We start from the raw sequence: 10,480 nt of genomic DNA, 5'->3' as shown, positions 1-10,480 counted from the left end.
TGTTTTAGCAATATGCAAATTTTTCCTCTGATCTTGCATGTATCATGTCTAGTGTTGGTTTGAAATTAGACAGCACTGTTCTGTTAATATGTAACTCTCCATGCTCCAAACCTCCACAAGTTAATATACAACACAGTTTATATATATATATATATATATATATATATATATATATATATATATATATATATATATATATATGTGTATATATATATATATATATATATATATATATATATATATATATATATATATATACATATATATATATATATATATGTATATATATATATATATATATATATATATATATATATATATATATATATATATATATATATATATATATATACATATATATATATATATATAAATGTAGACTAGAACAACTGTTTAAGCATGTTTTTTCTCCACTAATGACAACAAAAATATATTTCCCTTATTAATCTTATCTTATTATCTGTTTGTCATGACTTTTAAGAAATAAGACAATAATAGTGTAAGAATTTTAATAGCATCCTTAACTGTACTTTCATGGTCTTTATACATTTTTACACATTCATTTTCACTTTGCAACCTTTCTCTTTTTCTTGTGAACTATACTGACTCAACTTTTTTAATCAAGGGTGCATTATGGGATTGATTGAGTGTAATCAATAATTGTCCACTATTATTTCTGACACAACAAATGGCTGTCCCTTCAAATAGTGTAGTATATATGTGTATAGAGGATTTGCTGACCGAGGGCTCAAGTCTTGCATTCAGTTCATCATACATTTTGTAAAATGCAATAAAAACAAGAATCTGTGATGTTAATTCTTTTTAACCCTTAGAACTACGAAGAAGAAAGCTTTCTAATGTTTTCACTGACCAACGTAATTGTATTTTGTAAATATAAACACATTTTAGCAGCTGCAAGACACTCTTAAAAAATTGGGATGGAGGCAAAATAAAAGTAAAAAGACTATAGAATATTCAAGTTACACTGTTTCAAAAGATTCTAGAATAAGCAGATGAATTGGTAATAATAAGCTAGGGTATAGGTCTTCAAACCTACTCCTGGGGACCCACTTTCCTGCAGAATTCAGTTCCAATAAACACACCTGAACAAGCTAAACAAGATCTTAAGGATCACTCGAAAAGTCATAGGCCAGGTGTGCTGAAAGCAGGTTCAAAATAAACTTTACAGGACAGTGGGTCCCCAGGAGAATGGTTGAAGACTGGGTTAGGGTATCATGATTCGATTTTAAAAAATAAATAAAAGGATTAACCAGAATGTCTGTTTTTGCAAGCAAAGATGGGTCATATCATGTTGTGTCAAACTAATGAGGGAATTGTCAAACCATTTCTTAATGGATGATTTCAAGTTTCAACATCTATCATAATATTGAGAAAAGATTCAGAGAATCTGGAAGAATCTCAGACCATGTAGGGATGTAGGGAAGTATGATGATACTCGGAATTTGTGCTCTGCATTTAACCCATCCAAGTGCAAACACACAGTAGTGAACACACACACACACCATGAACACACACCCAGAAAAAAAGAGGGAAGCCATATTGCTGTGCCATCTGGGGAGCAGTTGGCGGTTTGTTGCCTTGCTCAAGGGTCTCACCTCAGTCGTGGGATTGAAGGTGAAAGCGAGTGCTGGTTATTAACCCCCCTCCCAAGACAATTCCTGACGGACCTGAGATTCAAACTCACAAACTTCTCTTATGGTTTCAAGATTCTTTAACCATTAGGCCATGACTCCCCCCCACACCCCTTAAGTTAAAGCTGCAGTAGGTAACTTTTGTAAAAATATATTTTTTACATATTTGTTAGACCTGTCATTATGTCATGACAGTAGAATATGAGACAGATAATCTGTGAAAAAATCAAGCTCCTCTGGCTCCTCCCAGTAGTCCTATTGCCATTTGCAGAAATACATTGCTCCCGTTAAGAAACAACCAATCAGAGCTGCGGTCTGTAACTTTGTTTGTGTTCAAAATGTAGAAAAATGTATATAATAAGCGAGTACACCATGAATCCATTTTCCAAACCGTGTTTTTAGCTTGTCCTGAATCACTAGGGTGCACCTATAATAAGTGTTTATATTCGGACTATTTTAGATTGCTTCAGGGGTACCGCAGCTGAGTAACCCAGTACCTTTGTGATTCTTCATAGACATAAACAGAGAGAAGTAGTTCCGGCTACGATGTTCTTCCGCAAGACGCAAGCAGTTCTGTTTATTAACCACTAGAGCGTCAAAAGTTACCTACTGCAGCTTTAAGATGAGCTTTGATTTATCAGATGGAACAGCATGAGAAATCATCATGCTATTGTGTTAAATACAATGACATGGCCTTGGGAGTACTTACAAAATATTGTCACTTAATGTATTTGCAAACAGAAATGCATCTTCAATTTCTATTTTGCAAGACAGCCATGTATACATCAATTCTATACAAAGATGCCGTCGAGTTCTTTGGGTCTGAGCTCTTCTCAGATGGTCCGAATTAAATGTGTGCTGTGGTCAGATGGGTCCACATTTCAGCTTGTTTTTGTGAGAAACAGGTGTTTTTGGCTAGGTGTTCATCTAGCCAAAAACAAAAGAGACCATCCAGACTTCTTTCAGCAACGAGTCCAAATGCCAACATCTGTCATCGTATGGGGGTACATCAGTGCCCACAATCCCAATATGTGCCTCAGCCTCAATTGTACCTTCACATGCAATTCACCCGTGACTTCTATGTGAAGGTACCTTTGAGGCTGAGGCATATATTGGGATTGCATAGAGACATATGCTGACATCTTGGTTAAATGCCAGGCCTAATGTGCATGTGCAACAACAGCATGGTTTTCGACAAAGTGGATCTGCTTGACTTGCCTTCCTGCAGTCCTTTGAATATGGTGCATTATGAAGAAGAGAAAAACATGCAGGCATCTGTTCCAACTTCTTGGAGTGTGTTGCAGCCATCAAAATCAAAACATTTTATATTTACAAAATTAAATTAAGCTGGTCCGTGAAAACATTGGATATATTTCCTGTGAACATTTGTCAGTTACATAAAGTTGAAGAGAACAAATCACCATTTTTATTTTTTATTTTACAAGAGGATATGTCCCAACTTTTCTGTAAATAAAGGGTTGTACAACTGGCTAATTTTAATGTGTCCATTACACCAGCTGAGCATTGTTTCACGCTAAAATGTTGTGTTTTAGTTACTTAATGAAAAGGCATGGTTATAAAAGGGGCAGTTTTTGTTGTGAAATTTCGTGTTGTGATTGGACAGAGTGGTCATACTGCATTGGAAACCTCTAAAATGCCACCTTAATAGGCAGCATTCCAAGGTAGGATTCCATCAGGGCACCTTGGAATCCAAATTCTGCTTTACTTCTTGTCACCTCAGGTTCTGTTAGGAAATGGCACAAAACAAAAAACTAAGAATATTTCATGAATTAATTATTTTCCTAAAAGAAATCAGACTGATCATTTTCTATTCCTAAAACAGTTCTAATGTCCCATTCCCTTCCAATTTTTATAATTCTTTTTCTTCTCTGAATTTCCTGCATTTAATTAATATCTGTAATGTCTGTGTTTACTTTATTCATAAGCAATAATGTATTTTTAAGTCTTGTATGTCCTAACCATAGTCTTGCATAATAATAATTTTCTCCTTTCTATTTCTATTAACTGTTCTAACTTTGATTTTTGAATTCTGTAACATTCCCTTCCTGTTTTACCTGAATCCCAACTTTTTTCCCAAAGTTTGTCAATGTTTTTTTTTTTTTCTTCACTTTTTCCAATTGGAATATCTATTATGTTACTGTGATTTAGAGCTTTTTTATTATTAATTTATCAGCTCCTTCATTACCTACTATTCCTATTTGTGTTGCTGGTATACAACAAAATGTAATATCTACTTGCAGTCTTTTCAAATTTAACAGCACTGTATATATTTCTATTAAAATGTCATCTCTGGTTGATTTAGTATGTACTTTGATGTCAAACCTGATAGAGTGGTGTTCTATGCAGCCTCAACAGCAGCATTGAAGATTATTATAGTAATAATAATCTTCAATGCTGCTGCTGAGTCTGAATAGAACACCACTGTCAGGTTTGACATCCTCCACCCATTGTAAAACACAGGTATATTGCAACAAATTCAGCTATATATATATATATATATATATATATATATATATATATATATATATATATATATATATATATATATAGTTACATTATTGTATATTCTTTTACTGTTCTGTATTTTGAACTCTGGAATAGCACTACCCACATGTTCATTACTTGGATCTTTAGAACCATCTGTATATATTTATATGTATCAATAATAGTTTTTATTTATGAATTCTAGTAACAATATTGCATATATTTTCATTTCCCTACTCCAACCATTATTAATATATATATATATATATATATATATATATATATATATATATATATATATATATATATATATATATATATCCCTATATTAACCTTAGGTTCTGGAGATATGAATCTCTCTCCCCTCCCCCAATGTCACTTGTGTTATTGTTTTTCAACTTCCCAACCATGCGCTCCACACTCCTATCCAATAGTTGGCGGGTATGCTCCATTCAAGTTGGTCTGCCAACAGCCATTTATACCAGAAGAAGATGAAAGTTGCCTTTGGTGATCAGTTTGTCTGTAAATTTATATTTCTAGCGAGAAAACCGTAATATAGTAATTAAATATTCGTTATCACTAAAACTAGTATTTTGTTGTAAATTATTAAATCGTTCCGCTCTCTCTGAAGCCTGTCCGAAATCAGATTCATGAGTTGTCTTTGTGCAAAAACGCTGCCTGCAAAGTCATTGCCTCATACGGCAGCGAGGCAGCAAGTCAGCTGCCTACGTTTTCGGATGCAGCCTGTTTATCCATGATACGTCAGCATAAGCATTAAATACCCAACGCAAATGTATTGACGATGCACAGCTCTGATTGGACAAGTTGCTGTCAGTGGGCTTTTACGATTGGTTTACGTTCTAAGTTTTGTTAGTCCCTCCCCCAGAAGCGGGCAGGTTTTTCCAACGCGCCTCTCAGTGGTGCATCACGGAGGTTTGGAAGCGGGTGGGGAAGACGCGGGCAACGACTGACCCTATTACACTAAAAATTGTACTCAGGGTTGGCTTGCCCGGTCCGGTTTCCAACCTAATACCGTCATACCTGCTCTCACGTTTCATCCCAGACCTGACACCCCCTCTAATGTCGGATTTCAAGCTTGGGATTGTTCGACTTGGCCGTGTGGCCGGGAAGGTGAGCTGAATCCTCGGGCTGCCATGTGCGACGCGAAGGGGAGGGGATCCGAGAACCGTGAGCTAAATGCTTGTGTTTAACAATTAAGTGGCAGATTTGTCCATTGTAATGTTATCGACTTTGGTCAAAGAGGGATATATGTAATTGTCGTCGAAACGGGTGGATTTATAATATAACTGTCCAGCTTATCAGCCGAGTAGGTTTAGTCCTTTTTGAGCCGCCTACTTTTGCTGTGGCTGTGCCTGCTAGCGTGGCTACAGCGCTGCTAGACGGCTGAGGCAAGAGTTCGCTAGTTAGCCAGGGAAAGTAAAAGTTTTATTTTTCCGTTTACACTTTAAGAATATTTTAAGCACATAACTGTTCCTTTTTCTAAATCTATATCAGTTTATACACTACCATCAAATATGGCTCAGAGAGCTCTGAAAATGTCTCAACCAGGAACCGACAGCAGCATGACAACCGGCATGTCGGCTGTGATGAGCCTTAGCGCTGTCCTTACACGGTTAATATGTCAAACATTTATACAGTCACTTAATCTCAATCGCATTGTAATGTATAGCTAAACCGTCTGCGAAATGCTGTCAGTTTATTAAACTTCACTATTTTGATCGTTTTTTTCTTGCGTCAACCAGAACAAGCCCAGGCGGTTTCTGGGATGCCAGGCCGCTCATGCCATGACACTAGAGGGCAGCCGGTAAATAGACGTCCATAGGGGTTAAACAATAGTAGCATGTGAGAAGTCGAATGAAAGAATGAACAAACGAGATGCGTACTATATAATGATGCCCGTTTTATGTTGTCATAAGACGGAATAGTGTTCATGTTGACGGTCCTAGGTAATGTCTGGTCGGCTGACTTTGCACACGTGTTTCTCCTGTGATAATGTGAAAGTTTGCTTACTCTTCATCTGTTTTATGCTCATTAAATTCTGGAATCTAATGGCATTTGAAATGATTTTCCCATATTATTTTACAGACCGCTACCGATATACTTTACATATAGATTAAAAAGCAGTTTTAAAATACCAACAATTAACTTGTCCAAATTACCAGAAAGCGCGGTATTGGGTAATCATGCAAGTAACGTTAGGCATTGTTTCTCAGACAAAAGCGATGTCTGATTCGTAAATGGATTGTTCTTTAATTAACCGGCTTACCTGGTTTGCTAAACCTGTATGAGGTGCTTTTCCCAAAAGCATCCGTCGTTTTCAACATAGTTCATCCATTCGGTGTTTACCGATACCATAGTTAAACATAATCGAAAAGTTAATTCTATGTTATACGTTTGTTTTAATTTACATATGCGCACACACACACACACATTAACTTTTAATAATAGAAACTAATAGAAAATTTGCCAAAAAGTATGGGGACCCTAAAATGCATTAAGTCTTTAGTGAGAAAAAAAAAAAGATTATGTATGTTGTATATTATTATACCTTTTTTTTTTTTTTTTTAGACAAAGTACACTCTGATTGATGAACAAGACATACCATTGGTGGAAAACTATGCCTTTGAGGTGAGAACTCATTTTCTAAATGTTTTTTAAAGTTGATTGCTTTTTTCCTGTGAAATTCAATGCCTGCATGTCTTTATTTTCAGGCGCGCATGGAAGTAGATGCAGATGGTAATGGGGCAAAAATCTTTGCTTATGCCTTTGACATCGGCAAGGGTAGATGGGCTGGCCGACCACTGCATGAGTTACTCTGGTGAGTGTACTGTTAGAGCCATTGCAGTTCCCACTGGTTTTTCACTGTTTACGGTCTTCAGATATTCAGGTCGCAATTCTGGCATTTAATTACACAGCGCTAGTACAAAGACGCTGTAAATAAGGAGACATATGTATGTTTTAAGTAGTCACATTTTAGTGTGTTTGTTCACAGGGAAAAACACAGAGGTGGAATTGCACCAAGTTTCCAAGTAGTTCACATAAACTCAGTCACAGTGGACAACCGTCTAGACAACTTGCGTCTCGTTCCTGTGGGATGGAGTCCCAAACCAGAAGAACTGTCCAGCAAACAAAGGTAATTAAAAATCCATACATTTAGATTGTAAGACATGAAACAAACAAACAAAAATAGTGATCAACTGTACTCCACTTGTGTTGTGGTGTGTTTTCTAAATTATCCCTGCATAATATCCTCTCTAGAGAGCAGTCGCTATACTGGCTGGCCATCCAACAGGTTCCAGCTGACCCAGTGGAAGAGCAGTATCTGGAGTTGAGTCGCACACGCTACTACAATGCCAATGGAGAGCTGGTGGAAGAGGAGGAGTGCTCCTGCACCTACTACGAGTGTCACTACCCACCCTGCTCGCTGATTGAGAGGAGGGTCAGTATAGTGTTGAGAAAATTAATTCTAAGGTCTTTTGTAAAAAAAAATTTCATGTTCAGACGAGGTGTAAATTTACATGGTCATGAGGTTGTAAGTACATCTGTCCTTTATAGTTGAGCTGGTGCATTCTCGGGTAGTTTAAAAAAGCGGGATTGGACGTGAAAGAATGGAAGTAAACGCAGCCACATAACCCTCACATAAGACTTTTTTTAAAATATAAAATGCAATGCTTTTAGTTAGCAAAATAGTACAAGGAGCATGTCAACAGTCAGATATGCTGGTGTATATGGAAATGTTTATCTTTTTGTTGCACAGATTTATGCACCATGTTCAGATATATTATGTTCTTAATTAGCTAATATTGATAGTATGTTTTTCAAACAGTTGTCACTTTACCATGTTTATTGTCTTTATCTCATTTATTTGAATAGTGACAATTTTACTAGTGTCTCTGTCTTTTTACCTTTCCAGCTGAGGGAGTTCAACATCTGTGGCCGATGCCAAGTGGCTCGTTACTGCGGCTCACAGTGCCAACAGAGAGATTGGCCGGCCCATAAGAAGCAGTGCCGTGAACGTAAACGGGTTCTGGCTCTGGAGTCTGAGCCTGAGCGATGATCCCCCTCTACCCCAATTTGAAGAACGATGGTCACAGGGGGTGTGGGATGAGACTGAGTTGAAATGCAAAAACTGGCTGGTAAGATAGGGGACAATTTTGGTATGTTGGATGGGCCTATTAGGAGGGAAAAACATACTTCCCAGAACTTTCATATCTCCACAACTTGTCAATGGGGATTGTGGGAAATGGAGTTTTTTTTTTGTTGTTGTTCAGAGGGAGGTCTTAAAGGCTCCACCTGCTGCTATGGATGTGTGTTTAATGAAGAAAAACACCATGCCGTCATAACTGTCTCTCTGTGGACTGCATATGAGTAATGACAGTCATGCGCTCACTTGTTCCATCCGCCCTTCTGTCATGAAGTGTTAGCCGCCGAGGGACAAAACTGCTGTACAACTGATGAGATGGAATATGGACCTCTTCACTGTACTACCCTTCCTCCTCCTCCTCTTCTCCCAGTTGGACTTCTTGTGCACATAACCTAGCACATAGTCATTCACCTGCCATACCTTCATTAAGTATAAAGCCAATAGGTGTGCAAAACCACACCACCAGTATTGTGTGTGCAATGCCATTATTGACTTAAGGACATGGATAAAGTGGTTAATTTTTCTTTCTTTCTGTCTTTGCTCTATGGGATTTATTTTGGGGTTGCAGTGTTGGGGAGTATGCCTTTTGGGGGCGGGGGGGTTTTGGGGGGTCTATCTATTTTTGAAATGCATTACAATCCTATTTACCCTTCCCACTCATGCCATGTTTAATTTCATTTACCGTAACAAGCACTCAGTTTAGAGGGATGTCCTGGGAAAAACTTGAAAACCCACATGGAAAGTTGACTGATTCATGTTGTCAACGTGTATTTGGATGTCTAAAATTGTCATATGGGTCCCAGTCATTCAATGTTTAGTCGTGGTGTTTGTCCTAAAATATGTCAAAAAAGTGAAACTTATGTTTTTTTTTTTTTTTTTTCTCTTCTTGATACAAAAATTTGTGCACACAAATTCCAAGTGTGTCTTCCTCTTTCGTCAAGGGCAACTCTACCAAACTGTGACGTGCACTCACAAATAAGCATGTACTGTATAATAGACACATACATGTGATGTTTGTCTGTGTTCGTTTTCTAAATAATTTATTTATCTGGTTGGAGTTGAACACTGTGCACTGAATATCCTCAATTTGATCCTTGTTCTTTTCTGAGGAATGGGATTTTAGGGTAGGTCGGGGGTGTCTGTTCTTTTTATTTTTTTCTAAGCTATTATCATACAAACATTAAATGCATAAATATGTGAATGGACAAAGTTTGTGTTGACTGACCATCTCTTGTCACTGTAACATAAGAATAAGATTAATGAAATAAATTCTCAATTGTGTAAAGGTTAATTTGGTTGCATAGTGTCTGTTTTGTCTTTTGAGGCCAAAACTTGTTCCTTGGTTTTTATTTTCACTGAACCAAAAATGTGTACAATATGGTTATAAAGATGTGCACAGTCTTTGCAATTTGAATAATTTTGATATATTGAGTGCCATTCAATGATCTGAGTCAAAATCATTCTTTAAAAGCACATACAGTGGCCCTGAAATGAATAATGATGTTTAGATGGATTGTAAGAAATGCAGACAGGTAAATACATATTCAAAATGTAAATTTTTTCATGTTAGGGGTGGACACCTGAAATGGCAAAATGGTTTTTTAAATATTTTTTTTTTAAGTTTTTTTGACCAGTTGATTAGCAGAAATGTTAAGATGTATGTCAGTACTTGGAGTTCACACATTTTGTTCATCACATTTACTATGAACATGTTCAACTGACTTTTGACTACATGTACCATATATGTTGTCTCCATTTTTTAAAATTGTATTTATTGCTTCATCATTTAAAATTTAACAGCTATGGGAACCGGAGGGGTTATTTCATTTGTGTATCTTCAGGCATATGTTTTCAAGACGTCTTGAATTGTCTTTAAATGTAATGATCAGTAAGTTCTACACCTCCAAAAGAAGCTATTGGTACGGCACGAGGAACTCCAAGCAGCAGACGACATCCCAATCTATTTATGTCGAGACCCTGTTTTTATAAAGTCTGTGGTCGAGACCAGTTACCTGAGTGTTCATTTTATCAGCGAAACTGTCGGAATTATGTATTTTTTTTTTTTGTCAAAAGACATAACGGCTTGCGAGGGGAAATTATTCTTAAAAAGATTTTTTTTTTTTTCTACAAATCACATAATTTGTTGGACATGCTGTTG

The 10,480-nt window shown here is 36.7% G+C and overlaps 1 protein-coding gene across 1 annotated transcript; it reads left to right on the top strand.

The window, feature by feature from the left end:
• Positions 1-5,035: 5,035 nt before the first annotated feature.
• zmynd19 (zinc finger, MYND-type containing 19) lies at positions 5,036-9,613 on the top strand. Its single transcript, XM_052591421.1, has 6 exons — positions 5,036-5,288; positions 6,747-6,806; positions 6,890-6,996; positions 7,171-7,311; positions 7,437-7,617; positions 8,092-9,613. Exons 1-6 carry the CDS (start codon positions 5,238-5,240, stop codon positions 8,233-8,235), a joined length of 684 nt encoding a protein of 227 aa, XP_052447381.1. The 5' UTR covers positions 5,036-5,237; the 3' UTR covers positions 8,236-9,613.
• Positions 9,614-10,480: the final 867 nt, after the last annotated feature.

Source organism: Carassius gibelio, chromosome A5 (genome assembly GCF_023724105.1).
Source record: "Carassius gibelio isolate Cgi1373 ecotype wild population from Czech Republic chromosome A5, carGib1.2-hapl.c, whole genome shotgun sequence".
Lineage (NCBI taxonomy): Eukaryota > Metazoa > Chordata > Actinopteri > Cypriniformes > Cyprinidae > Carassius > Carassius gibelio.
This window is presented reverse-complemented; position numbering and strand designations above follow the sequence as displayed.

Bases quoted from the DNA above. Each gene is read 5' to 3' on its own strand.
- zmynd19 (XM_052591421.1), top strand. From the start codon at position 5,238: ATGTCGGATTTCAAGCTTGGGATTGTTCGACTTGGCCGTGTGGCCGGG. The intron at 6,807-6,889 runs GTGAGAACTCAT...CTTTATTTTCAG, and splicing joins TGGAAAACTATGCCTTTGAG to GCGCGCATGGAAGTAGATGC. The intron at 7,618-8,091 runs GTCAGTATAGTG...TTACCTTTCCAG, and splicing joins GCTCGCTGATTGAGAGGAGG to CTGAGGGAGTTCAACATCTG.